Source organism: Rousettus aegyptiacus, unplaced genomic scaffold (genome assembly GCF_014176215.1).
Source record: "Rousettus aegyptiacus isolate mRouAeg1 unplaced genomic scaffold, mRouAeg1.p scaffold_m13_p_3, whole genome shotgun sequence".
In the NCBI taxonomy this organism is placed as follows: Eukaryota; Metazoa; Chordata; class Mammalia; order Chiroptera; family Pteropodidae; genus Rousettus; species Rousettus aegyptiacus.
Genome location: NW_023416306.1, coordinates 171,024,230 through 171,051,131, shown reverse-complemented (window position 1 = coordinate 171,051,131; position 26,902 = coordinate 171,024,230). Strand labels below are relative to the sequence as shown.

Sequence of the window (26,902 nt, the reverse complement as noted above, 5' to 3'; positions counted from 1 at the left end):
GCGTGAACATGCTGGGGTTGACCCGAGTGAGGCCGGGGGCAGGTTTTGAGCAAAGCAGGGTGGGTCCGACGTGGCTTTCACCAGGGCCCCTCTGGCTGAGAGCAGACCAGGGCAAGAGGCACGAGCCAGTTAGGAGGCTGGGCAGCGGTCCCACGAGAGAGCGCAGGTGTCCCGAGGAGAACCGGAGGATGCCTTCTGGAGGCTGAGCCAGGGGCTGAGGTGCCTCCAGGCACAGGGAAGGGGACTCGGCTTGCTGAAGGGTAGGGCGGGGAGGCCGTGGGTGTGGGGGGGTGAGCAGGCACCCTAGTGGACATGGGGCAGCAGGGGTTGGCATGCCCGGGGTCAGGGGGGACATCATTTTGGGGTCCTCAGCAGAGTGATGGTGTTTGTGGCTGGGGTCACTATAGGGTGAGTGTACCCAGGGAAGGGGAGAGGCTGGAGGCCTGATCCTGGGGACCCGCTGGTGCCAGGAGGTCCCCCTCCACAGAGGGGGCCGAGAAGGGCAGCCCGGGGAGGGGGTGTTTGTCGGGAGAGAGGGGTTGGCTGTGTCACGGGCTGCTGAAGGCTCAGGTCACACGAGGGCTGAGAAAGGACCAGCAAAAGGGGGTCCTGGCAGGGTGGGGAGGAGGACAGACATCTCCACAGACCAGGGAGCAGGGCGGGGCCTGGAGGGTCAAGAGATGGCCGTTCTCACCATGGGAACCACACCACACGCTCATATCTGCTGGAGGGAATGGCCAGATGACCGGGGGACTCGAGGGAGACTCGCGCCGGCTGGAGCCACGCCTGCGGCGGGCAGAGGGGCTGCCTGGTGGCTCGCCTAGTAACAGGTGTGGCACCTGGCGTCGGGCAGGTGCCGGTAGGTGGGTAGACCTGGCGGTGGCATCCGTGGAAGTGCCCTTCGGGCGGCTTCAGCAGAGAAGGAAGCAAGGTCATCAGCTCCGAGAGAGGGCGGGAGGGGGAGGTGTTGGGAGAGAGGGAAGGTGGGAAGTCGGCGAGGGAGGGAAGGACCAGGGCTGTCGGCGGCGTCCCGGGTCCGTCCGCCCGTCGGAGGCGCAGAAATGCGGCCACGCGGTTTCCTGGCCTCTGCAGGTCCACGGAAAGGTGACTGCAGAGGGCTTTGGCCCCAGTGTTAGCACCGTGGAGAGAGAGATGGGGGCGGCAGTTTGGGGGAGCGGCTTCCCATGAGGACAAAGTGGGTGAGGGGCTTTGAGCAGCTACTCGTGTTGAGGAGTGAGGGGGCATCAGAGGGGGCGAGCCGGAAAGAGAATGGGGTGCCGGAGGTGTGACGACTGGAGGTCCAGCACCGATGGACACGGCGCGGGCCCCCCAGGAGGCCGGGGCCGGGGCCGGCTGGGCCCTCCCAGCCGCGGGCACGCGGCCCCCCTCGGCGCCACCCCTCTCGCCCCCCGGCAGGTCTGCGTGCCGGGCTCGGTCCTGGGGCCCCGCGTTGTGCGCCCCTGCCAGTCCCGCGCTCTGGACACCAGCCTGTCCGTCTCGTCCCCTCAGTCCCCTGTGGCTGGCGGGGGCTGACACGGCCCCAAGCTGGGGGTCCGGAGGCCTGGGCGTGGCCTGCCCTGATTCACTCGGGACACTTCGAGTCAGGTGGCTCCCCCGGGCCCAGGATCCTTGTCCGCGGTCCGCGTCTGATGGGGGCCAGTGTGGACAGCAGTGAGCTGTGACCGGCCGAGAGTGGGCACCGAGGGACGTGCAGGGTCTGTGGCCCACTGTCCTCGGCCGCTCTGCCCCCACCCGCCTTCCTCAGACCCCAGAGCTCTGCTCTTTGTCTCCGTTCTTCTCTGCGGCCCAGAGTCCCCAGACCTTCTCCAGATGGCCTTTTCTGACCAGGGCTGCCCAGAGGCCGTGGGCACCTCCAGCACATGACCTGATGCCTTGCCATGTGCTTGGCTCTGCGCCAGGTGCTGGGACCCCGAGGAGCACTCCCTGCATAGTACGGCCGGGACAGGGATAGCCAAAAGGGCTCCCGACGAAGTAGAAGGTCAGGGAGGGCTTCCTGGAGGAGGTGAATAGAGTGGACTGAAGAGCAGGGGAGAGGATGTGCTGAGCAAGAGAAGTCGTGTATGCAAAGGCCCGGGGGTGGCTGCAGCGGCTCTGTCCCCCTTTCCAGGTTGCCTTGCTCCGCTCCAGCCCCGGGCACCCCTGGGTCTGCCTGCTGCTGAGGGTGTGCCAGGCCACGGTGCCTTGGCAGAGACAGGGGGCCACGGGAGCAGGGCTGCAGGCGCCTGGTTAGATGAGGCGAGCTGGAGCATTTCCCACGGCGTCTCTCACCTCCTGGCTCCGAGCAGGAAGAAGCGGCAAGGGGGCCGTGCCACCAGGGCCGAGGGGGGCGGGGGCATGGCTCCACTGGGCGGCCTTGGCCAGCAGGCCGCGGGAGAGCAGGACCTGGGCAGACACTGAGTTTGAGGGGTCCCTGCACCGCTGTCAGGTCATCCAGGCTTGAGCAGGTGACCCCTCCCGGCTGTGGGTGCCCAGGCCGGCATCGTAACAGCCCCCTCCCCCAGTGCGCGTGCTCACACGCGTGCACATGTGTGCGCACACCCGCACGACCTTCCCCGGGAACCTCGCACAGCAGCCTGGCGGCCGCGGTGACAGCATCCGGGGTCCCCGACCTGTGTGTGGTGTTGCCGGTGATGCCGCTGCGCCGTCAGCCGAGGGGCTGTCCTGGGCCAGCTGGTCACGTCGGAGCCACAGAGCAGCGCTGGCCGGGCGCCCGGGGAGAAGCTCAAGGGCCCAACAGGAAGCAGGACGGGCCGTCCTGTGGGGTCGCATGCCCCACCTGCCCTTGACCCTGCCCTTGACCCTGCACCTCCTGGCTCCAGCCTGGGGCTCTGTCGGGCTGGCCGTGGTCAGCCCCACAGGGAGGCCATGGCTGCGCCTTGTCTGGTCACGCCATGTGGGAGATGGTTCAGTGTGAAGCATGAAGCTTGCACTAAGGTCTCTCATCTCGATGTGCAGAAGAACAGTTGACCTGCCCTTGAACCCCTGCCGGGCCGTGCACCGCCATAGGGGCCCCGTTCCTTGGTGGCCATGAGCCTCGGTTTCCTCGTCTGTAAAATGGAGTGGGGTGCACCTCCCATACGAGGCGGTCCGAGACTAGACGAGCATGTTCTGCCGAGCGCCTGGGCTAGGGTGGACCCTGGGCGGGCGCTGGGGGTGTGGGTTGGCCAGTCACACCCACCCACCACTCAGGGACAGTGCAGAGTGGGCTCCCGATGAACTACGAAGAGAGAATCAGCAAGGCCATGATCAAGGTCAAGGAGAGTAGAGAAAGACTCTCCCGAAACAGAGAGAAAAGTCACGGCCCAGGTGGGCACATGGGGTCTGCGTGGGGAGGGGCCCAGGGGTCACCTTCCTTCATGGAAGGCACGGGGCACAAAGTCTTCTGCAGGGAGATTCAGGAACAGTCCCTGAGTGCGGCAGGAGACAGAGACAGCTCTGTAGGGACCCAGGCCGGGGTCTGGAGGAAGGCCAGTCCCCCGGAAGGCCAGGCAGGTGACCACTTTGTTTCCCCTGGGAATGAGACAGTCGGGAGAGCGCTGGCTGTTCCAGGAGGCGGGGCCTGCAGAGAGCCTGGAGGGCAGGTCCCAGCCCAAGGCCCGGAGAGGACAGAGGCCCTGAGGTGGGGAGGAAGGGGCTCAGGGCGGCTGGGGGCCGGTGCGAGTGAGGGGCAGCAGTGGGCCCCAGGGGACAGGGACTCGCGGTGCGGAGCCAGGTGGGGCCTGGTCTGGCTGGGTTTAGCGACGTGCCCTCTGGCTGCTGGGGGACAGTGCAGGGCAGGGACGAGGGTAGAGCTGGAGACCCTGGCACCGGCACTCGACCATAAACGGCACGGTGACTCGGCCCCTGTGATGCGCACTGACGGGCGGGCGAGCGGCCATCGATCCTCGCCCAGCGCAGGCTGGGCGGTCAGGGCGTCGAGCGCCCCAGCCGGGCCCTGGGTGGGGAGGAGTTAACCTGGGACGGGAGGGAGCGAGCGCAGCCCTGGCAGAGGGGACACGGGGACAAAGTCGCCAGGACGGGAAGCGGCCTGCAGCACGTGAAGCATGACAAGCAGTTTGGTGTCGCCGGAGCCTGGCCGAGGCCGTGGGGCGGGCCACCGGCACACGGGCCCTCGCCCGGCTGTGGCCCCCCGGGGCTGGGGGCGGTGGCGGCTGCAGCCCTGCCTCCCGCCGCGGGGCGGGGAGCTGCCGCCCTGCCAGGGTGGCCTCTGCCCCCTCAGCCGCCAGCGCCGAGGAGCGGAGGAGGGTCTCCTCTGCGTGCTGGGGCCCGAGCTCGCCCGCCCTTCGCCTACGCCCAGCAGAGCACCGCAGGCGTCGAGGGGGACGGGGAGGGCGGACAGCCCAGGCCAGGGCCCCAGGTGGCCATTTGGTGGAGAAGCAGCAGGAGGCAATCTGGGGCTGAGGAGAGAGAGGCCTGCAGCTGGGAGCAACCGAGAAAGTCTTCCTGGAGGAGGTGGCATTTAGCTAAGCCTCACAAGAAAGGAGGGGGCTGGGGACTCCGAGAAGGAGGCCAGGGCATTTCAGGTGGAGGGGACAGTGTGGACAGTGGCCTGGAGGGTGGACGGGAGTGTGGCCACATTTAGGGGGAACTCGGAAGGGAATGAAGAAGGCAGTCGTCCCTCCCAGCAGGGGGAGGATGAGGGGACCTGGCCCGCTTGAGAGCAGAACAAGGTGTCGTTCTGTCATTCGGCCTCAGGCAGGTGCGGGGCTCAGGGTGTGGCCCAGGATGCCTGTGCCAGGGCGGAGGGCGGCCGCGGGTGGGCACAGGTGGGCGCGGCCACCTGCGGGCGGTGATGGCCCACCTCCCAGGCGGAGGCGAGCAGCCACTCTAGCTGAGCGTCGCCTCTTTACCCTCACTCCCCGAAGACCCGCAGCCGGCTCCCAGAGCCCCTCGAAGCTGGTCTAGGGGTCTCCCCGAGTCCCTGAGCCAGCTACTCCCTGGGGGAGGAATCAGACGTCTGCCAACATCCTGACCCACCGCTGCGTCCCAGGGCCCGAACGTGCCTGAGACACAGGGCCAGGTGGCAGCTGTCCCCCACACGAGGACTCCCACATCCACGAGGGGACCCGGGGTCGGCGAGGCCCCCATGACCCAGGCAGCTCAGGCCGCGGCGGCCCAGGCCAACCTGTCCGTCGTCCGCCCAGCAGTCGCCAGATGCTTCTACCAGCAGGAGCGGGAATGTGGCCCGGGGTGCCGTGGGTGACACCGATTCTGGCTGTCCCCGGGCCCAAGGCCCCAAGGCCCCTCGCGGGGGATCGCTGGCCCTGCTGGACACCATGGACAGCGGGAGGCTGTCCCCGGGTGCCTGTGCCCCCCTCAGAGCCCGGCGGGGGCCTGTGGGCAGGGTGGAAAGCGGGGCTCGCTAGCTCAGGGTGGCGGGGCTCCGGTCCAGGCCGAGGGCGGCCCTGCTGTGCCCTCGGCCTGTCGAATCAACGCTAAAGATCCTTCCCTTTTTTTGGACCAAAATTTGAACCTTTTAGAACATTTTTTTCCTGACTTTTCATCCTCACTGTTGGAACTATGACAAAACCAGAAAAATGTAAAAGAAAAGAGCCAGATCGCCCCGAACCCTGCCTCGCGGGGTGCTGACGCAGCGCCCCTGCCCTCCCAGCGATCGCCGGGCGCCTGCACGCGGCTGGGCTTCGCGGCGCACCTGCCCCCGCGCGTCCGACGCTCTCCTCGCGGCTGCCTGGGCCAGGGACGCTGCAGAGGGGCCTGGGCAGGCAGCAGGGAGGGGCAGGGCGGGGGCACCTCATACACGCGGTCCCCCCAGCAGGGCTGGGCAGGCCCTTCCCACGTCTGTCCACGCTGCCCACCCACCGCCCGGCCCAGCGGGCCACAGGCAGGGGCGGGGTGAGAAGAGGTCCCCGGGCGAAGCAGGCCTTGCCCCAGGCCCCTAACATCCGCCAGGTCCCACAGGCCCCCGGCCCCCCACCCATGACTGTCATGCATACCACCCAGCCCATCGCAGCTGCCTGGCGGAGGTGGGGGACAGAGGTCGCACCGTCCCTCCATTCTCCTGGCCTCCCGAGGTCTCTGAGGGAGTCCAGAGGTGGGGACCCTACCCCCCAGGACTCTTCTCTGAGGTTGTGATGATGGATGGAGGCTTGTGGGGGGTACTCCTTGCCACTGGTGGGACTCAGTGCCATTGATGAGCTCGGACTCTGGGGACCGACTAGCCAGGGGGCAGGCACTCAGGCTGGGGCCCCCGCCTGGCTCCAACACCCATACCCGGCCCCTTGCACAGGTGGGGGCTGGGCCCCCTCTCTGACGAGCGCCCGTGGCGGCCCAGCCTGGCCCCCCTACTCCCCCCGGCTCCCGCATGCATGCCCGGCCCCTCTCTGACGAGCGCCCGTGGCGGCCCGGCCTGGACCCCCTACTCCCCCTCCGGCTCCCACACCCACGCCCGGCCCCTTGCACAGATGGGGGCCGGGCCCCCCTCTCTGATGAGCGCCCGTGGCAGCCCAGCCTGGACCCCAACACCCCACCCCGGCTCCCACACGCACGCCCGGCCCCTTGCGCAGGTGGAGGCCGGGCGCCCCTCTCTGACGAGCACCTGTAGCGGCCCAGCCTGGACCCCCACACCCCACCCCGGCTCCCACACCCACGCCCGGCCCCTTGCACAGGTGGGGGCCGGGCCCCCCTCTCTGACGGGTGCCCATGGCTGCCCACCAGGCCCCCCCACACACCCCCGGCTCCCACACCCACGCCCGGCCCCTTGCACAGATGGGGGCCGGGCCCCCCTCTCTGACGAGCGCCCGTGGTGGCCCGGCCTGGCCCCCGCCGGTTCTGAGCAGCTCTGTCCTCTTCGCCCACAGGCTGCGCAGCCCCTGGGTGCCCTCCTGCCTCGGGCAGCCCCGTGTCCTGCAGGGCCGACTGGCCAGGTCCTCGCCCTCACTCTGGGACAGGTAACATGCCTGTTGTCTCCCCGGCTCCTTGGTGTCTCCGCGTCCATCCCTAGACATCCCCCCAGACAGGGAGGCCCAGAGGGGGAAGGGTGTCGGCACCCGCAGGTCCTTCTGCCGCTCTGAGCCACCCACCCTCAGAGGCAAGGCCCTCATGCCCCAGCCCGTGCCCCCCGCCCCCACCACAGACCCTGCCCTAGGGCTCAGGCCTCCCCTGAGTGGGCAGAAGGGGCCCCGGTAGAAGGCAGGAGAGGACCCCTCGAGGCCTCGCTCTGCTCCAATCGAGCTCATCACTGTTCCCTGCGAGGCAGGAAGGCCCTACCGGGCTTCCCAGGGCAAGCAGGGGACCATGGGGCACCCGCCTACCCGCCACACACACGCGCCCACCCCACGAAGCCTGCTGGGTTAGCTTCAGATCCTGCTTTAATTCATGGGTACTCAGGGGGAGCGAGGTGGCCTTCCCAGGCTGCAATCTCAGCAGGGCTTTTGGAGATCCCCAGCCCAAAGGGTGGCCCTGGTCTGGGGGGCATAGTACTGGTCGGTTAGGTCGCAGAGGACCTCCACACCCTCCCTGCGCATCTAAGGGTCTGTTTCCAGATGCCGGGGCCTCAGAGCCAACTCCACACCCAGGGGAAGGGGTGGGGGGCAGAGCCGCTGAGCCTCGGGCTGTGCAGTCCCCCAGTTCCCCAGCAGCCCGGGGGCCCCCACTTCCACACGGTGCCTGCCTCTGGTGTCATCTCCCAGCGGTTCTCATGGTCCAGGGTGGTCCAGGGTCCACCAGCTGCCCTGCTAAGCGAGTGTGAGTACCCCGATGTGCGCATGCACACATCCATCTTACAGACGTGGACACAGGCTGCGGCCAGGCAGGGTAGTGCCCTGGGGAGGGAGGGCGCTGGACGGGATGCTGGTACCAGCCAGGTGACCACAGACCCCGAGGTGCCCAGCCTGGGGCCCTCCCTGGACCAGGCGGAGGAAGGGGCATGTCCAAAACTTTTGAGAAGCTGAACCTCAGGATTTGGTGACAGGCTGTGAGGGACAAGGGGCAAGGGGGGCCACCGAGGCCCTTCATGGTCTGACTGGTGACCGAGGGTAGCGGTGCCTTTTCTGGGGACGGGGAGTGCAGAGGACAGAGAGTGGTCAGCATTGGACACACACTGGGGGGCACTTCTGGACTGTCTGGGCGGAGAGGCTGGTGGGCAGCTGGGGCGGGACAGCCAGAGAGAGGAGGGGGCCGGAGATGGAGGCCTGGGAGGAGTCCATGGGGTCTGGATGTGGGAGACTCAGCCCGACTCGTGTGGGGAGGCCAGGGGTGCAGATCAGCCTGGGCAAGGAAGGGGGTCTGCAGATAGCAGAGCGGGAGCACGTGGCGGGGGCCCAGGGGCGGGAGCACGTGGCGGAGGCACGTGGCGGGGTCTCAGGGGCGGGAGCACGTGGCGGGGGCCCAGTGGCGGGAGCACATGGCGGGGGCACGTGGCGGGGTCTCAGGGGCGGCGGCACGTGGCGGGGGCACATGGCGGGGGCACGTGGCGGGGTCTCAGGGGCGGCGGCACGTGGCGGGGGCACGTGGCGGGGTCTCAGGGGCGGGAGCACGTGGCGGGGGCCCAGTGGCGGGAGCACATGGCGGGGGCACGTGGCGGGGTCTCAGGGGCGGCGGCACGTGGCGGGGGCACATGGCGGGGTCTCAGGGGCGGCGGCACGTGGCGGGGGCACATGGCGGGGGCACGTGGCGGGGTCTCAGGGGCGGCGGCACGTGGCAGGGGCACGTGGCGGGGGCCCAGGGGAGGGAGCACATGGCGGCGGCACGTGGCGGGGGCACATGGCGGGGCTCAGGGGCGGCGGCACGTGGCGGGGGCACGTGGCGGGGGCCCAGGGGCGGGGTCTCAGGGGCGGCGGCACATGGCGGCGGCACGTGGCGGGGGCACGTGGCGGGGTCTCAGGGGTGGCGGCATGTGGCGGGGGCCCAGGGGCGACCTGACCTGGGTGTTTGCTGTGATCGAGGGTCTCGCAGGGCGTGTCCAGGGCCCTGGTCGGGGCACCTGCAACAAGCAGGCAGGGGCCTGGGGGGCGGAGTCAGGGGCCGGCGGCGCCACGCACCAGGGCGCAGTTTGGGGTTGGTGGGTGCGAGGGGCTCAGGGAGGGTGGGAGCAGCATTTGCAGGTTGGTGTCTGGAAAGCCATCGATAGACCAAGGGTAAACTGAGGCTCGGCTGGGTGGGCCCCGAGCAGCTGGTCGCTCTGTGACCGCGACGGCTCCAGGGCCCGCCTCACGGCCCTCGCTTTTCCCTCCCACACTCGCCTTGTTGACAGACCTGTTCTCCTGTCGCCCCGTCTCCCCTGAGACGGCGGGCTCTGCGGGGTGGGCACCGTGTTCGTCTTATTCGCGGCTGTGAGGTGCTGGGAACAGGGCGGGGCCGGTGGGAGAGGGAGAAGAGGGTGATGGTGGATGCGTCGTAGGGAGACACGGCTGGGTCCCTCGGGGGCGGGCAGTGTGCGTGAGGGCAGGGTCCGGGCTGTGTCTGCGGGTGGGGGCCGAGGCGGGGGAAGAAGGGTGGCTGGCTCTGAGGGGAGGGACGGGGTGCTGTGGGGCACTCGGTGGGCACTGGGTGGGGGCCCATGGCGGGGTCTCAGGGGCTGTGGGTGGGGCGGGGCTGGCATGCGGGGCACAGATGGGAGTGCAGGCGTCTGAAGGGCCAGGGTTGGAGGCTGCTCGTGGCGGCCCGGGAGTGTGGCTAGGGGATGGCGGGAGGACTCGGGGCTCAAGTGGCCACGTGGGTGGACGGACGATGCCCTCACCTGTCTCAAGGGTGCAGATCGCACCTGTACCTGTGACGAGGGCTGCTATCGACCTGGAGCTCCCGCAGGAATGACGGACATCGGGGACCACTGCCCCACCCCCACCCCCACCACTGTGCCTGCGGGGGGCCCTGGAGGACAGGAGAGAGCCCCTGGGAGCACGACACCGCACGGGGGACAGAGGCCTGGCCCGGGGGAGTTGGAGACCTGTTGCAGGGTGCTCAGGGTGGGGCAGTCAGGCACGCTGCCTGGAGGAGGCAGGCAGACAGATATGGGCAGCCAAGGGTGCTCTGCCGCTGGGCTCCCTCCTTGCTTGTCACTCTGCATCCTCCTTGGGGACTGACTCTTGGGAGGACTTGCCTGGCCTGTCTCTGAGGTTCTCAAGATGTAAGCAACTCTTTTTTATTTGTTTTAAAGAATGTAGACTTGGGTAGGAATCCAAGAATGCTCACGCGAGGTTTGCTGGGTGACATGTGTGGATTGCATTGCACACAGGACCCCAGAAGGAAGATAGGTCTGCCCCAGGCGCTAGAGGAAGTCTCCTGCCCCCAGACCCCCCTCAGGTTTGGGTCTGTGGGGTCCCAAGGACACAGGCTCTCGCCCAAGGTCCCACAGCAGAGGCGGGGCTCCCAGGCCCGCCACACCCCAGGTTTCCAGTGTGAGAGCTGGAGACTTCCTTCCTGCCCCACCGCATGATTCGGAACTGGCGCTGTCCGCGCCCGATGCCCTGGTCCCACAGAAACCCACCAGAACCTGGCATCCGAACGGGCGCTGGCGGGTCAGGGCCCCGCGCTGTGTGCCACCTCCAGCTCGGACCCCTCTCTGACCTGAGCATCTCTGTGGGTGGAATTTTCCTTAGATCCAGGGCTTTATGTCCATGGGCAAGATGGGGGCAGTTCCCACTTCCCAGGAGGGAAGCTGTGGACCGGGTGGATAGTGGGCAGCCTGGGGGCACGTGGCAGGACCAGCAACCGGGTCTGGGTGACGGCGGCCCCTGCCACCTCGAGATGCCAGGCTGTTCACCTGTGCCACGCTAGGCTTGTCGTCACCAAGTGCCTGCCTGGACCAGTGAACGGCAGCTTGACTCTTAGCTCCACGCGTCTGGAAGGCGCAGCAGAAGCCCCCTGCAGCCCATCACCCACCGCACAGCCTCCTCCTTCCTTCCCCCTCCCACCCCGCTATTAAAGACAGAGCCTTCCACCAGCAGCCCCCTGCTGTGTGCGCGCAGCCAGTAACAGGAAGGCGGGTCAGACCAGTGCCTGTTACAGGGACCCACACGGTCTGCTCTGGGTGCTGCCCATGGGAGGGTATGAGCCCTGCCCTGGCCACCACACCCGCCCCTCCTGCCTTGTGCCCCCAAGTGAATCAATGGCATTCTGTCCAGAGGCAGATTATCCAGCGTTTCTGTTTCCTGAACATCTGGGCTCAGCTTCCTAGGGTCCTAGAGGAACCCCTAGTCTGTGGGGAAAATAGGGCCCCAGGAGCTGGGCCTGGGGCCCCGGAAATATTCCTGGAGAAAATGGGGGGCATGAGCAGGCCCGGAGTCCCATGCTGCGTGCAGCTAGCTGACCACCATGGTGGACGCTGCTTGGGCACAGGGCATTACAACCCATTCTGTCCCTCCCTGGCCCAGAGGTTACACGGTCTGCGGGGGCCACACAGTCAGTTTGGGGAAGGGAGGCCTGGTCTAGAGCATGGCGCTGTCACCTCTGGGCCTCAGGGTCCCCGACCAGCACTGTGTAGGAACTGAAGTGGGGGCCCTCATGAGCCTTGCCACCCAGAGGTCAGCTCCGTGACTGCAAGCCTGGGTGCAGAAGGGCCCTCTTTAAACCGGGGTTCTTTAGGCTGCACCACGCTGAACCCAAACACTCGCCAGGTTCTGGGGTCAACACCGTCCTCTGGGAGGTGACAGTGCAGGGGTTTACTTCCGCCTGGCGCTACTGGAGGCGGAGGGACGGTCTGGGCTACACTGGCTCAGTATCGAATCCCAGCGGCCGTAAGCCTCGAGGGCAATGCCAGAGGAGTGTAGAGTGTGTGCGTGTGCGCGTGCGCGTGCGCGCGCCTGGTGGAGTGGCCGGACGCACGCGGTGCGCACCGGCCGGCCCGCCCGGGCCTCAGTTTCCCAGCGCTCAGCGCCGCGGCCCGGCCCGCCGCCGCGTGTCGTTGCAGCGCGCTGCAGGAGCAGAAGGGCGAGCTGCGCAAGCGGCTGTCCTATACCACGCACAAGCTCGAGAAGCTCGAGACCGAGTTCGACTCCACGCGCCACTACCTGGAGATCGAGCTGCGGCGCGCGCAGGAGGAGCTGGAGAAGGTCACGGAGAAGCTGCGCAGGTCAGGGGGCGGGGCGTGGGCGGGGCGGGACGCGCGGGGCGGGGCTCAGACCCGCGGCTCCGGAGCTCCGCCTCCCACCGCAGCCGGCGGCCGCGTTCGCAGACCGGCGAGTCCAGGGCTCGGCAGGTCAAACTCTTTTTCCAAAGTCGCACGTTGTCCCGAGAGCTACTGAAGCAGGAACTGAACCCGAGTCTGGCCACAGCCACGGACAGGCTCCTTCCAGCCACGTCCTCATCCCCTGCTCCTTTCTTGGCGGGGCAGCAGCATGACGCAGAAGCGGCCATCTCCAGATCCCGGCTGGTCCACCAGGGCTCCAGCCGCTGTCCCCTGGGTCCCTGATGGGAACATTTTGTCTAGCCCCGGAGAGGAACCAGAGTGTAGGGACAGTCCCCTTGAGCAGGCAGTGAGCGAAGTGTCCTGTGAGCTGTGGGGACCCTGAGTAATGACTCCCTTAAAAAACCAAACTTACCTAAAAACATCGTTCTTCTGCACATTTAAGGTGGATGTTTTTCTAAAACGTATTACACTCTCCAGCCTTCCTTACGGAAGGGTGCAGAGAGAACGAAAACTTAGCCGTGTGCTTGGTTTGTTCTGTCCTGGCAGGATTTTGCCAGTGGGGCTGTTCGTCCCTCCCTGGGCCCCACCCTGCTGGGCTTTTTCAATGGGGGGACCAAGCTCGGGCAGTGCAGTCAGACCCCAGTTAAGGCCCCGGCTCTGCCACTTACTGCTTTAGGCACCTCTAGCCTCAATTTCCCTGTTGTCGGGAGGGTTACAATAACCTTAGACCCAGGCGGTGGAGAGGCTCCTCACTCACTGCCCCAAGCTCCTTCAGCATCACACTCCATGGCAGCAGGTGGCGCACGGAGCACCTGACCCCGCCCACTGCTTCCCTCCACTGTCACCCTTCCTATTCACCGTGTCGCCAGCACTCACCCAGAGCCCATCACACAGTCAGCCTGCAGCCTCTCCCCCGCTAGTCCGCTATTGAACGTAAACCCCGTAGCCAAGCATGCGAGAACCAAGTGTGAAACGTGAGTAAACTGACTCCGGGTGGGAACCTGTCCGTCGCTCGTGAGTAACAGGCCTCCCTTCTCGTCTCCAGGGGCCCTTGACTCTGGCCCAGGAAAGGCCTCCGACGAGTTCCAGATGTTTTCTGCTGTGTGCAGAGGAGCAGTTAGGCCGGGGGTGGGGGGGTCGGGGGGCAGGCTTGGGGGCCTTCATGCAGCCCTGCTCCGCTCGGCAGGCCACGCGGCCTCGGGGGTCATGGGAGGGCCAGGCCCGGCACAGCAGTGGCCCCATTGCCTCCTGTTCCAGGATTCAGAGCAACTACATGGCGCTGCAGAGGATCAACCAGGAGCTGGAGGACAAGCTGTACCGCATGGTGAGGGCCGCCGCCCGCTGCCCCATGGCCCGACCCCGCACCCCCACCCCTGGTTCCTCAGCTCCGGACCCATGGGTGGCGGGACTGCCGGCCTGGCTGTCATCTCCTTGCCCTTGCTAGAGCTGAGTCACAGGCCTTATTTCCTGACCCCCGGGACTGGGCCGGTCCCACCCTTTCTGCACTGAGCAGGAAGATGCTCCCAGCACCAGTAAGATGTAGGATTCAGACACTGTGAGCCTCGGCAGTAGGGCGTGAGCGCCTGGCCTGTGTAAGCGGGGCTGTGGGAGAGAGGACACACGCTGGGGACGGTGACCCCAGCTCAGCGTCAGGCCCAGGAGGACAGAGGCCTGAGTTCAGCAGGGTTTGGGCCCCAGCTGAGCCTCTCATGGGAACCCCTCCCTCTTCCCGTGAGGGATGAGGCGACGGCACCCGCGCCTGGTCCCAGGGTGGACGGAGACCCTCCTGGGGACACACACGCATCCGCACGTAACCTGCGGTGCCACCTTTTCTCTGCCGCTGGGGCTGCCGCCCCCACCCCCACCCCGTGTGGAGGAGGAGGAGATGAGGCGGGCCTCCGGGTCTCCAGCACAGAACAGGGTGCTCCTGGGCTCGCTGCTGTCGGGGAGGGCTCGGGTTCCGGTGCCTCCCCTCGGCCAGGAGAGCGGTTCTTCTCTCTCGGTTACAGGCTTGTTTTGCTTTCGAAAGTCGGAAGTGGGTGTCCAGCACCCATCTCTGCCTTAGCGCAGAGAGCAGAGGCTGGCTCTGCGTGGGACCCTGGACAAGGGCCTCTTCCTTTCTGAGCCTCAGGCCCTGACTCAGTCTGGCAAGACGGGCCAAACTTCACGTTGAGTGCAGGCCATCTGCATTCAGCTGTCGCCCGACTCCTGGGAGGCACGTCGCTTGTGTGCCCAGCGACCTGCCCCAGGCTGCCTGGCTCATCAGCGGTGGAGTGGGGTTGAACTTGGGTGCTCGCACCCCTGCACCCCTGGGCCCTCCAAACACCTCATCATTATGGGCTGCAGGAGGGCATGGCAGGCGGGGGGAGGGAGCTAACGGAACACCTGGGCGTGAGCCCCAGGCCTCGGCTGACCACTGACCACTCCTTCTGCTGCCCCCTGCCCCAGGGCCAGCACTATGAGGAAGAGAAGAGGGCGCTGAGCCATGAGATCGTCGCCCTCAACAGCCACCTGCTGGAGGCCAAGGTGACCATCGACAAGCTGTCGGAGGACAACGTGAGTGTTGGCCTGCCCTGACCCTGAAGGGCTGGGCCCAGGCGATGCAGCCCCCAGGCTCGAGGGGCCGGTGTAGGCGCGGGTGGGGCGGGCGGTCAGGGCCACCCCTCCATGGACTCGCTACTGGGAGGAAACAGGACTCGAGGCTGGGATCACTGGGCCACGTCGTCTCACACGGCAGGGCTTCCTGACCCCAGGGCTGAAGCATGGCCACTCAGGCCCCGGCCAGTCCCCGTGGGCGTCAGAGCCACGTGGCCGCGCACGGGTCCTGGTTTCAAGGCCCTCCACGGACCCCTGACAGCCGAGCACACGCTCACTAATTAGCATCTGTTCCTTGCCAGACCCTACCGGGCTCTGAGAACGCAGTGTGAACAACACAGGCAGAAAACTTCCCTGCCCACGTGGTGTTTACATCTGACCGGGAAAACAGACGGTAAACACTAGGAATACGCAAACTGCACACTCTGTGTGTGTCAGAAGTGCTAAATGCTGCAGAGAAAGAGCAGGACGGGTGAGGGAGGGAGAGGCCGGCGGCAGGGCCGGCAGATGCGGCTTCTGGAGGAGGCTGGCGGCGAGGGGCCGGCCCCGCCCCGCGGGGTGTCCAGGGACGAGGGTCCCCTTTGGGCAGAAAGAACACAGGGGCGAAGGGGGGCCTGGGTGACGTCAAGGACAGCAGACACCAGCGTGGGCTCTTGGGGGGCCGGGGGGAGGTGCCCAGGTCTGAGGTTGGAGAGCAGACGGGTGGCCCGTGGGCCCCTCTAGGAATCTGGCTTTTGTTCTGAGTGAGAGAGGAAGCCGCTGAAGGTTCTCGAACCGGGGGCGACCTGACTGGACTTCTGCTGTTAGCGGGCTCACGCGGGGGCCCTGGCGACAGCACACCGTGGGGACAAGGGCGAGGCAGAGCCACCACTCCGGGTGGCGGCCGTGGGGCGGGCCGGCTCCGGCTCTGGTGCCGGCTCCATGGTGGAGTCGGACTTTGGCTGTGGGTGTGACAGGGAGAGGTGGGGCCCGCCACGGCCCGGGCAGGGGACGTGGGGGTGCAGCAGGAGTGGGGGCGGCAGGGGCACCGGCCTCCCAGTGGGGGTGCCATGAAGGCAGGGACCTGGGTCTGGCGTTTAGGGCAGGGTCGGCGCCCGCGTGGCGCCCGGCCGCTGTGGTTGCCATGGGGCTCACGCGGAGGAGGAGACGGCAGGCCCAGGACGGGCTGCTCGCGGCCGGGCAGGAGGCCCGGGCTGGCCCGGCGGTGCCCACAGCCCGCCGATGCCAGGGGCAGCCTGTCCGGGACCTCGTGGGAGGCCAGTTCTCAGCTCCAGCCACCTGCCCCTTTCCTGGGAGGCCCGAGGCGATGTTAGGGGGCCTGGGGACCCAGGTTCCCGCCATTGTGTGGGCCAAGTTGGGGTATCAGCCTCTACAGAAGGTGGAGGTGAGGGAGCATCCGGGACCGGGGGGCGGGGAACTCAGGGGTGCCATGCCTTCAATGGCTTGCCTGAGCTGCAGGCCCCCCGGTCCTGGTGGACCCCGGCCTCTGCACCGTAGAGTCCCCCGGTGGAGGGTCTCTGGGGAACGGGGGTGGCAGGAACGAAAGGCCCAGTCACAGCACATGCAACAGAGATTTGCCATGAACCCAAACCCCCCAATTCCTACTGTTTGCATCTGTTTTCAGCTCAGGAGGCTGAGCAGGTTCCTCCCTGGACCTGGGGTCACCCAGGGCCTCTGCCCCCACTTGCCCTGACCCTAGCCCTGTCCCGCAGCCACCCCCACCGCCAGGCCGCACCCTGAGCAGGGCTGCGAGCGGCGGGGTCTGTGGTGCAGGGGGCAGGGCTGCAGGCTCACTCCCGTCCCTCCGGGTGCTGGCACTCTCCACCGGGCCGTCTTTGCCGGGACCCGGGTCTCCGTGCCTGGGGCGCCCCTGGAGCCAGGAGTCCCGGGGGGTTCTCGTACCACGGCCCCCGCCTGCCAGGAGGGTCCCACCTGGGGAAACAGTGGGTTGCCCGGCAGGGCCCCTCCACGCAGCAGCAGCTCCAGGCCAGAGCCGAGGCCCCCACTCTGCAGGCGACAGACAGCGTGAGGCCCGGAGGGCGTCCTTGTCCAGCCAACGGCACGGCCAGCCCTGCCCTGACCCCGGTTTCCAGGCCGGCCCCCCGGCGCCGGCCAGGGCGAGCCCGCGCCAAACGCCTTCTCTTGTCTTGTAGGCGCTCTATAGGAAGGACTGCAGCCTAGCGGCCCAGCTGCTGCAGTGCAGCCAGACCTACGGCAGGGCCCATAAGGTGTCCGAGGTAACGCGCGCCCCGCCCCGGCCGCCCCCACTCCCCGCCCGCCGGGGCTGCTCTAGCACAGGCTGTACCCCAAGGCCACTGCCCACCCGTGAAGGACAGACTCTGGCTGCGCCTGACCCTCTGACCCTCCACTCCAGGCCTTTCCGAGATGTGGGGGCAGAGCCGGCCCCCACGCACGCCTCCCCGTCCAGCCAGGACAGCCTGCCCAGCCCCCTCGGTGCCCCTGGGGCCGTGCCTGTTTCAGAGACGAGAACTGCCTTCCCTCGGAGGGACTCGGCGGAGGCCGCAGGGCTCTCTGGTGCCAAAGCCAGGCTCTCAATCCCCCCACCTCCCGCCTCCGGCCAGGCTGCCCCTCCCTCCCACGCTCTCCCCTCACCCAGGCCTCGGTCCCTGTCCTCTCGCCCTGGGCCTGGGCCTCACCTGAGACACTCACAAAATAGATCAAACAGTAGCGGGACATCCCCACAAGGCACCAGGCCCTCGATCTTTGTTGCATCTGTTTCTGAGTCTGTCTTGTGCAGGAGCACCGGGGACCAGAGGGGCGAGCAAGTAGCCCATCGGTGGGGGGCAGCGGGGAGGGAACTGTACCCCCGAGAGGGGCCGAGTCGGGCCCTGGTCCCACCTCGGGGCTCTGCAGGGCCCGGTCGGAGTGGGCGGGGCGTAGAGGTGACCAGGGGTCCTCAGGTGGATCCTGGAGCTTGCAGAAGGTACCGTCGGGGCCCCGGCCCCACGGCTGCCATCTGGGACGCCCCGGGCAGGCGCCTGTCTGTGCTGCGTCCTGCCCTTTGGCTGGCCGTGCCCGCAGGTCCCGCGCTGACTCTGGCCCCCGCCCCCGCCCCGCCCCTCCTGCCGTCCCGCCCCAGCTGCCCTCCGACTTCCAGGAGCGCGTGAGCCTGCACGTGGAGCAGCAGGGCTGCAGCCTGCCCGCCGCGCTCCGCCGCCCCGCCTACGCCGACAGCGTCCCCGCCTGCGTCATCGCCAAGGCGCTGGAGAAGCCCGACGCCGCCAGCCTGTCCCCCCGCCTGTCGGACGTCTCGGCCCGGGACCTGGCCTTCCGCGACGGGCTGGAGAAGCTGAGTCCGCGGCCCGCCTACAAGGAGGACGTCTACTGCAGCGACACCGCCCTCTACTGCCCCGAGGAGCGGCCGCGCGACCGGCGGCCCAGCGTGGACGCGCCCGTGGCCGACGTGGGCTTCCTGCGGGCCCAGAACTCCACCGACAGCGCGGCCGAGGAGGAGGAGGAGGAGGAGGAGGAGGCCGAGGCAGCGGCCTACCCCGCGGCCTTCCGGCGCCAGGCCTTCCCCGGCTACGCGGGCTCGCTGCCCACGTCCAGCTCCTACTCGAGCTTCAGCGCCACGTCGGAGGAGAAGGAGCACGGCCAGGCCAGCACGCTGACCGCCTCGCAGCAGGCCATCTACCTGAACAGCCGCGACCAGCTCTTCGAGCGCAAGCCGCCCGCCTACCAGGGCAGCCCGCGCTTCGCCAAGGCCCCGGCCGCGGTGGCCGCCCCGCTGCAGGCCGAGGCGGCCCCGGGCTTCACGCGGACCGCGTCGCCCTACCCGGCCGAGCCCTTCCGCTTCCCGGCCTCCCCGGGCCCCCAGCAGGCCCTGATGCCCCCAAACCTGTGGAGCCTGCGGGCCAAGCCGGGCTCGGCCAGGCTGCCGCGGGAGGACGTGCGGGGCCAGTGGCGGCCCCTGAGCGTGGAGGACATCGGCGCCTACTCGTTCCCGGCCGCGGCGGCCCGCACCTCCCCCTGCAGCTTCTCCGAACGCTACTACGGGAGCAGCCCGGGCAAGAAGGCCGAGGGCCGCGCCAGCCCGCTCTACGCCAGCTACAAGGCCGACAGCTTCTCGGAGGGCGACGACCTCTCCCAGGGCCCCCTGGGGGAGCCCTGCTTCCTCCGGGCAGGCGGCCCTGCCGAGCCCCTGCCCAGCTACGCGGCCAGCGAGGGGGACGGGGAGAGGCTGGGGGGGCAGCTGTGTGGCGTGGCCGGCAGCCCCGAGCCTGGGCCTAGCCCCCACAGCTCCAGGGACTCCTTGGAGCCCAGCTCCATGGAGGCCTCCCCCGAAATGCACCCCGCCGCCCGCCTCAGCCCCCAGCCGACCTTCCCACGGACCGGGGGCTCGGGGCTCACCCGCAAGGACAGCCTCACGAAAGCCCAGCTCTACGGAACCTTGCTCAACTGAGCACCTGGCCAAGGCCAAGGCCACGGGCTGCCCCGCCGCCCAGCCCGGCACTGAGGGGCCAGCCCGCCTCTCCCCCGACCCCCGTCCTCCCCGGCCCTGCCCTCCCCACCGGCCGAACCCCGTCTGGCCCGAGGACTGTCTGTCCGCCCCAGCCCCACCACGACGGAACTCCCTGAGAACGTTTCCACGCGTCAACACCCGCCCCCACCTGGGATGAGCGTCCCCCCCTTTTATAAAGCGAAACTATTTTTCTAGAGAAAAAGGGTCTTTCTTAACGCACTTGGCCTCCAGCTCCCTGGAGGGCAGCCTCGGCGTTTTAACACAAAGCTCCTTTATTTTTCGGGTCAGGGCGAGTGGGGCCTGCCCCTTGGAGGGAAGGATGGTGTCCCACGGAGACGCCCAGCACGCCAGTGACAAGGGAACCCCGAAGCTCTGTCCACAAAGAGGGGAACCGGAACGGGTGGAGGGACGTGGACTGTTTTTAGGCTGTTTCCGCCGTGTGGCCTGCACCTCCCCGAGCTCTTCCGCGGTCCGTCGTCCCGCAGAGTCCCGCAGAGTCCCCCCCGGCCCCGCCTCGCTCTACCTCAGACGCAGCGAGGCCCCGACTTCGTTCCTGTGGCTTGCTCCCCTGTCTGCATGCATGCCGTCTCACTCGGCGCTGTATTTCACGTTCACGAATAAAAGACATCGGTGGAACGAACTCGGGCTCGGGCTGTTTCTTCCCCTCACGGCCCTGCGGCCAGCGCGGGCTCTTGACGACTCTCCCTCCCCCGCCCCGGCTCTCAGGGTCCGGGGGTGGGACCCTCCCCGCCTTCTGACCGTTGGACGTTATTGCTGCCCCGCAACACAACACGGCGTGCCCATAGTCAGACGCCCTGCCCCCCCTCTCCTGTATCTCAGACTTTGCTTCTGCCTGAAGATTCCTTAGGACTTCCTTCCGTGTGGCTCTGCCGGGGACACATTCTCCAGTTTTCCTCTGAAGGCGTCTTCGTTTCGCCCCGTTTCTGAAGGGGGTGCTCACTGAGGAGAACGTTAGCAGGTGGTCGCCTGCCGCCCTCTGCACCCGGGATGCCGTCTGCGCCGCCCTCGGGCTTCCTTTGGTGTGGGGACTCGCCAGCGGCCGCCCCGGGAGCTGCCTCTTAGGGGGGCGGGGGGAATCTGCCGTGAGCTCTCCCTTGGACTGGGTTTCCCGCAGTCTCCCGGAGGGGTGTCTGGCGGTGGCCCCGTCCTCCTTGGGCACACGCCGGCCGTCGGACCCGCGTCTGCGGAGTGGTGCATCTCTCCGGTCCCTCCGCCCCCCTCCTTTCCCCCTCCGTCCTGTCCATCCGGGGCCCTCTCCCCCGTGTGACCACGGGCTCGGCCTGCATATCTGTCTTTACTAATTCTCTCCTGTGTCCGGTCAGCTACCAAACACAGCCGCTGAGGTCTTACTTCTAGTTACCAATGTTTTCCGTTTCTAGAAGTTCTATCGGGTTGTTCTACAAACCCGCGATGCTACTTTCTAAGTTTCCTGTTCCCTGAGGTATTTCCAAGTTTGTCTCTTACCTCCTTAAACATAGCGGGTACAGTGGTTCGCTGCCTCTGGTCCCATCACCCTGGGGCTCTGTGCGGATCTGTTTCTCTCGGTCCCCCCGCACGTTGCCTCTTTCCTCTGTGTACCTGGTTATCTCTGACGCGTTTATCGATGCCCTGAGACTATACCTGTGGGGTTCGAAAAGGCCCAGGATGCAGGCCCTGCCCCCAGGGGGCTCCGGGGCCTGGCGCTTGCTGCCGGGCACCAGCCTCGGCCTGTGGGCGTGCCTTCCCTTCACAGCTCCGTGTCTCCAAGGTGGCCCTGCCTCTTGCCGGGTGACCCCAAGGAGGGGAGGCCTGGCTCTGCTGCCAGCATCCTCGCACCCCAGCTGCCGCTGCCTGGCGGCCTCCCCCAGAGCGGCCGCAGCACGGGCAGGAGCGTCCCCGAGCCAGAGGAGTGCGAGCCTTGCAGCTCTCCACCCCCGGGTCAGCCATGGAACTGGGCAGCTGGGCCTGGAACCCCAAGGGCTATGCCGCTTGGTTTACAGGCCTGTCTCAGATTCAAGGTCCTGGCCCCATATTGTCACCTTGGAGCCTGAGGCCCCCCTGCAAGGCCTCCAGACCTCACGGAGCTGGTCTGCCATGGCCCCAGAGCCAGCCGCAGCTGGTGTGGGATGCCCTCCTCGACCAACCTCCTCCTCTCTCTTCACTCGAAATCCTGTGGGACCCCAGTGGGGTCCCATCCGTGCACCCGCCACCTGCCCACCTGTCCATGTACGCTCCCTCTCAGTCCCCAGCAGGGCAGTGCAGAGCATCCCCTCTGCAGCCTGAGATCCCCTGAGGCCCCTTGACAGGTGATGGTCCCATGGAGAGCCCCAGGCTGGACCGGAGGGGGATCCCAAGGGACGGGAGGAGCCCAGGCTCTGGAGTGGGGGGCCCTGGGCACACCCCTCTGCTCTCCACCAGCAGGTGGGGACCGCGCCCGCCCTTGGAGCTTTGCGCGTCAGCTCCACTCACTCCCTGGAGTCATGGCCCAGGCCAGGTCCGGCCTCTCCAGATGGAACTGTTCTCCCTGGTGGCCTCAGATGCACAGTTCAGATGGGCAGGTGAGGTGACGAGCATGCGGCCCGGGAAGGTGGGTGCAGGGGCAGCCCACGCTCCTTTCTCATTCCTGCACCGCACTTTCCGAATTTAGCTTCCTTATTTTAAAATTGCAAACGGTGAACTCCCCACCACCTCGCAGAGGACCAGAGTGAGCCTCTAAGAATGCGCATGGGGAGAAAGCACTCAGAGAAAAGCAGACACAGGCTCCGAGCTCACCGGCCACTCTTCCCGATGAAGTCGCCTGAGGAAAGGGGGCTGCGGCTGGCGGGGCCCTAGGGCGCTCAGTGGAGAGACCAGATGCACAGCGGCTTCCGGGGAGCCCGAGAAGTCCCCCTTCCCCAGCAGGGTCAGGGTGCTGGTTGGTTCTAGGACAGCGACACTGTGAGCAGAGCTGGCTGGAGCCCCGGTTCTGGAGGGGTACGGCTGGGAACCCCATGGGAACCCCGAGGCACCCTGCCCCTGCCCACGGGCCTCCTCCTCAGGTCCTCTGCGTCTCCTTGAAAACTCTCCTGCTGGGAACACCCTCCTCACCAGATCGTGGCCGGCCTCCTGCAGGAAGCCTTCCAAGAGTGCAGGGACCCCTCTGCCGTGAGCCACGGCACCTGTGGGCCCCAACCTCGCCCGCTGCTGTATCCTTGGGCTGCTGGGGCAGACGGTCCTGGTGGGGTGTAGTGCTCATCGGCCTGCCCAGGTCCCAGCGGCTGAGTCTTCCTCCTGCCCAGATCCGCGGGCAGATGGGTCTCCCCTGCCCCATGCTGTGAGGTTCCCCTAGGGCCTGGTGCTTCTCCACATCACTCCTCCGCCTGGGGCAGACGCACCCACGCGGGCAGCATGCGCGCCTGACTGGCAGAGGGCGCCCGGCGGGCCATGCTTCGTGGGGAGGCAGGGGGCAGGCGGGGGGCCTGGGCCTGAGGTGGCGGGGCCTGCCGTGCTCTGGCGTGGGGCCCCTGAGGGCAGACCTGAGCGTCAGAGCCCCCGCTGCCCCGGGCACCCCCATCGGGACGGGCGGAGCGGGGCCACCCCCCCCCCCATCTGCTCCGGACCTCCGGCCCGCGGGCGGGGTGGTGAGAGGCGCTGCCGACGCTCATTGGCTAGAAGGGCCTGAGGGGGCGGTGCAGCCGCGTTTATTGTGCTCCTGGCGCCGGCGGCCCGCCCCGGTCCTCGCCCACGCGGACCTCGCAGCCCTGGGACAGGGGGTTCCCGTCCCCATTTTACAGAGGAGGAGACAGGGGCTCACAGGGTGGTGGAGGCAGCTCCCACCCAGGGCCGGCGCCGGGAGGGCCCGTGCGGGAGGCTCAGTGCCAGATCTTCACGTCGCCCTCCCAGGAGCAGGAGGCGAGGACGGAGGGCAGCACGGGGTGGAAGGCGGTGCCCACGCAGGCCTGCGCGTGCCCGGGCAGCGTCCGCGCCCGGCTGGCCGTGCGGAAGCAGTAGAGCAGGACCCGGCCGTCCGCGCTGCCCGTCACCAGAAGGTCGCCGTCCGGGGAGCACTCGCAGCCCACGGAGTAGCCTTCGACCTGCGAGGGCGACACAGAGGGTGACGGGGGGTGAGCAGGCCACCCGTGGGTGCTCCGAGGCACCCGCCCCACAGAGGGGCCCCCACGAGCAGCGCTGGGCCACACGCAGGCCCCAGGCAAAGCCCAGGCTCCTCGGAGAGGCTGGGGCCCTGGTGCGGGTCATTCTGCAAGCCTGGTTCATGGAATCTGCTGGAACAATTACAGCCCAGCTGAGGTGTCCGGCCTCCTCCCCCTAGGGAAGCAGGGCCGGGGGGGGGGGGGGCAGAGCTAGAAACACCCATCCCGTGACCAGTCCATGCCAGCCAGCAAATCGGGGGAAACCTTTCCTATCCAGCAACTGGGGCCTGGGTGGGCCTTGGGGGGACACCAGGCCACACGGCATGTGGTCGCCTGGGAAGCAGAAAGCAGAGCCTGCTGGATGGAGGGTCTGCGCACTCTGGGGCCCCAAGGCCACCGCTGACACTGCCGGGCAGAAGGCCCGGGGACCGGTGCTCGGCTCTCCACTCTCCGCCAGGGGACGGGGGCGGGGTACCTTGTGCCCTTCGTAGCGCCGCCTTCTGCTCATCCGGTAGGGCCACACGGCGGAGAACAGGGCCAGGTAATTGCCATTGGTCTGCGCCAGGAACACAGGCTCCCGCGGGTGCAAGGCGAGGCTGGGGCAGGTGTACCTCTCCTGAAACGGCGGGGCCACATAGAGATCAGCCGGCCGCCCCCGCTCTGCTCGGGGGCCCGTGCCCTCCTCCTGGACCTGGGCTCAGGGGTCCCCATGAGTTTCCTGTGGCTGCTGCGACAGACTGTCACACCTTCGTGGCTCAGAGCAACACGAATGTGTTATCTCAGAGTCTGGAAGTCAGAAGTCTGACAGGTCGCACCGGGCCAACGTCAAGGTGTCGACAGGGCCGGTTCCCTCTGGAGGCTGCAGGGGAGACTCTGTTTCCTTTGTACTTCCCAGCTTCCAGGGGCCACCTGCACCCCGGGCTCAGGGCCCTCATGGTAGACTAAAAATGCCCCCCCCCCCCGCCACCCCAAATACATCCATATCCTAATTCCTGGGGCCTTTGAACGTCACCTTATGCATCAGAAAAAAGGGGGGGGGAGTCTTTGCAGATGTAATTACGTTAAGGATGTTGAGACAGGAGATTATCCTCTATGACTGCCCTAAATGCGGTCCCGTGGATCACGTGGATCCGGACGGAAGGGAAGCAGAGGGAGATCGGACACGCGGAGAAGGGGGTGTGAAGATGGGGCAGAGAGCGAGGGGTGCGGAGATGGGAGGGGCGCAGCCAGCAGCCGGGAGAGGCGCGGCCACGCCCCGGCGCCTTCAGGGGGCGCCCCGCCCACGCCCGACTCCAGCCCGCCACACTGGCTGCAAACTCCAGGATGCTGAGGGCAGACGGTCCGAGTCGTGGTCACGTGTGACAGCCACAGCGGCAGAGCGCGGATCTCGTGCCGGTCTCCCCGCCTCCGCAGCAGCCCGGCCCAGCCCCGGGTCCCACGCGGCCACCACACACAGTACGTGGGCAGACGAATGGCCGAGCGAGAGGCTGAGTGCGTGAACAAAGTGTTTCAAGCACAGACGGGGAAATCCACGTTTGATGAACTCGGTCACTCAGAAACGCCCTTGAAACTCGCTCCTCAGATGCACCCGTCTGTCCATGTTCTAAGACCACCCTTAAGCCTCGCTTTCTAACGAGCCCAGGCTCAGAGGGCACAGCGAGACCAGTCAGAACCCCAGCTGCAGGCGCACGTGCCCCTCGGAGGCCCGGAGGCCACGGCGGCCCCTAACGGGCTCCCCGCGTGAAGAGACGCCGCACGGGGACGTGTGAGTCTGGCAGGTGGGCGCGCGGCGAGCAGCCCTCCCCCCACCTGGCTCACTGCCCTGCTCTCTGCAAGGGCTGCCGGAGGCCGGACCCCTGGTGGCCAGACATGCGCCCCCCCCCTGCCCCCTCCAGGACCTGTCCTTCCCAAGAGGTTGCACTAGAGCCCTGGAGTAAAGGTCTAGAGACAGCTTGCTTAGGGTCACTCAGAGCACCTGAGAACAAGGGAAAAAAGCAGGAAGGGAAAAGGTGTGTATGTATACCTGAGATAGATAGATGGATGGATGGATGGATGGATGGATGGATGGATAGATAGATGATAGATAGATGATAGATAGATAAATAGATGAGATAGAGAGATAGATAGATAGATAGATAGATAGATAGATAGATAGATGATAGATAGATAAATAGATGAGATAGAGAGATAGATAGATAGATAGATAGATAGATGATAAATAGATGAGATAGAGAGATAGAGAAATAGAGAGATAGATAGATAGATAGATAGATAGATAGAGATAGATAGATGAGATAGAGAGATAGAGAAATAGAGAGATAGATAGATAAATAGATGAGATAGATAGATAGAGATAGATAGATGATAGATAAATAGATGAGATAGAGAGATAGATAGATAGATAGATAGATAGATAGATAAGATAGATAGATAGATAGATAGATGATAGATAGATAAATAGATGAGATAGAGAGATAGAGAAATAGAGAGATAGATAGATAGATAAATAGATGAGATAGATAGATAGATAGAGATAGATAGATGATAGATAAATAGATGAGATAGAGAGATAGATAGATAGATAAGATAGATAGATAGATAGATAGATAGATGATAGATAGATAAATAGATGAGATAGAGAGATAGAGAAATAGAGAGATAGATAGATAAATAGATGAGATAGATAGATAGAGATAGATAGATGATAGATAAATAGATGAGATAGAGAGATAGATAGATAGATAGATAGACAGACAGACAGACGGACAGACAAATGGATGTGTGTGTATTTAAATTCAGAGTGGGAGTACCGAAGAGATTAGCCATGGCTTATTTGAAATCTCAAAAGATGATAATGGTGGCGATGTTGGCGATGATGGTGTGATAACTAAACGGGGGTTATGAAGGTGATGGTGGCGAGGGTGAGGATGGGGGTGATAATGGTGAGGGTGACGGTGGTGGGGGTCGAGGGTGACGGTGGTGGGGGTCGGGGAGAGGGCGAGGACCGTGATGTTGGGTAGTGCGTTTATGGAGCCCTCTCTGAGCCTGGCACTGGGCTAGCCTCTTCATGGGCATTTTCTCTTTTAATTCTCAAAACCACACTATGAGGTGAGTAATATTCTCATCCTCGATTTTCTAAGAAAAATGTGAATCGAAGAGACTAAATAGTGGGCGAAGGCCCCGGCCCGTACGTGGGGAATCCAGGGCTGTCACGCCAGGGGCCTGACTGCAGGGTCCCCGCCTGCGCTCCCAGGTCACAGCCCCTCCCACGGCCACCGGCAGGGGCAGGGCGGACACCCGGGGGCTGGCCGGGGCGGCGGAGGCGAGTAAGGATGTCTCGGACTGCTCAGCCCCCTTCCTGCCCATCCGGACTGGGCTGCCCTCTGCGCCCTTACCGCGTGGGCGGCTGCGCTGGGCAGGGACGGGCGAGGGACAGATGGGGAGTCGCTGTGGTCTGGAAGCCTGGACCTGAACCCACCTTCCCCCACCCTGGAGATTTCAGGCGGCCAAGCTGCCTCCGAATCCTGCCGCTGAACCACCTCCCGCAGCGGGGGAGCTGGGACCCCGGACGGCCTGGGGCTACGCGGA

General features: G+C 66.2%; 2 protein-coding genes across 25 annotated transcripts in view; one reads left to right on the top strand and one right to left on the bottom strand.

Moving 5' to 3' along the window:
- Positions 1 to 19,824, top strand: part of BEGAIN (brain enriched guanylate kinase associated) — a 45,330-nt gene extending 25,506 nt beyond the window's left edge. For 6 of the 14 annotated variants that reach the window (XM_036238474.1, XM_036238473.1, XM_036238478.1 and 3 more), the window contains exons 3-8: positions 6,840 to 6,929; positions 11,888 to 12,049; positions 13,364 to 13,430; positions 14,555 to 14,662; positions 16,855 to 16,938; positions 17,802 to 19,824. In XM_036238474.1, coding sequence (XP_036094367.1) covers positions 6,840 to 6,929; positions 11,888 to 12,049; positions 13,364 to 13,430; positions 14,555 to 14,662; positions 16,855 to 16,938; positions 17,802 to 19,124 — 1,834 coding nt within the window. In that variant the 3' untranslated portion in view covers positions 19,125 to 19,824. Of the gene's footprint in view, positions 1 to 1,035; positions 6,930 to 11,887; positions 12,050 to 13,363; positions 13,431 to 14,554; positions 14,663 to 16,854; positions 16,939 to 17,801 lie in introns of those variants that run through there. The other 8 variants (XM_036238480.1, XM_036238479.1, XM_036238484.1 and 5 more) reach the window with 4 other exon arrangements.
- A 93-nt stretch (positions 19,825 to 19,917) lies between these two features.
- WDR25 (WD repeat domain 25) overlaps positions 19,918 to 26,902 on the bottom strand; it is a 117,765-nt gene continuing 110,780 nt past the window's right edge. For 9 of the 11 annotated variants that reach the window (XM_036238487.1, XM_016119531.2, XM_016119533.2 and 6 more), the window contains exons 6-7: positions 23,790 to 23,930; positions 19,918 to 23,257 (exon numbers count right to left, since the gene is read on the bottom strand). In XM_036238487.1, the coding sequence (XP_036094380.1) occupies positions 23,036 to 23,257; positions 23,790 to 23,930 (363 nt within the window). In that variant the 3' untranslated portion in view covers positions 19,918 to 23,035. The remainder of the gene's footprint in view (positions 23,258 to 23,789; positions 23,931 to 26,902) is intronic. The other 2 variants (XR_004956213.1, XR_004956212.1) reach the window with 2 other exon arrangements.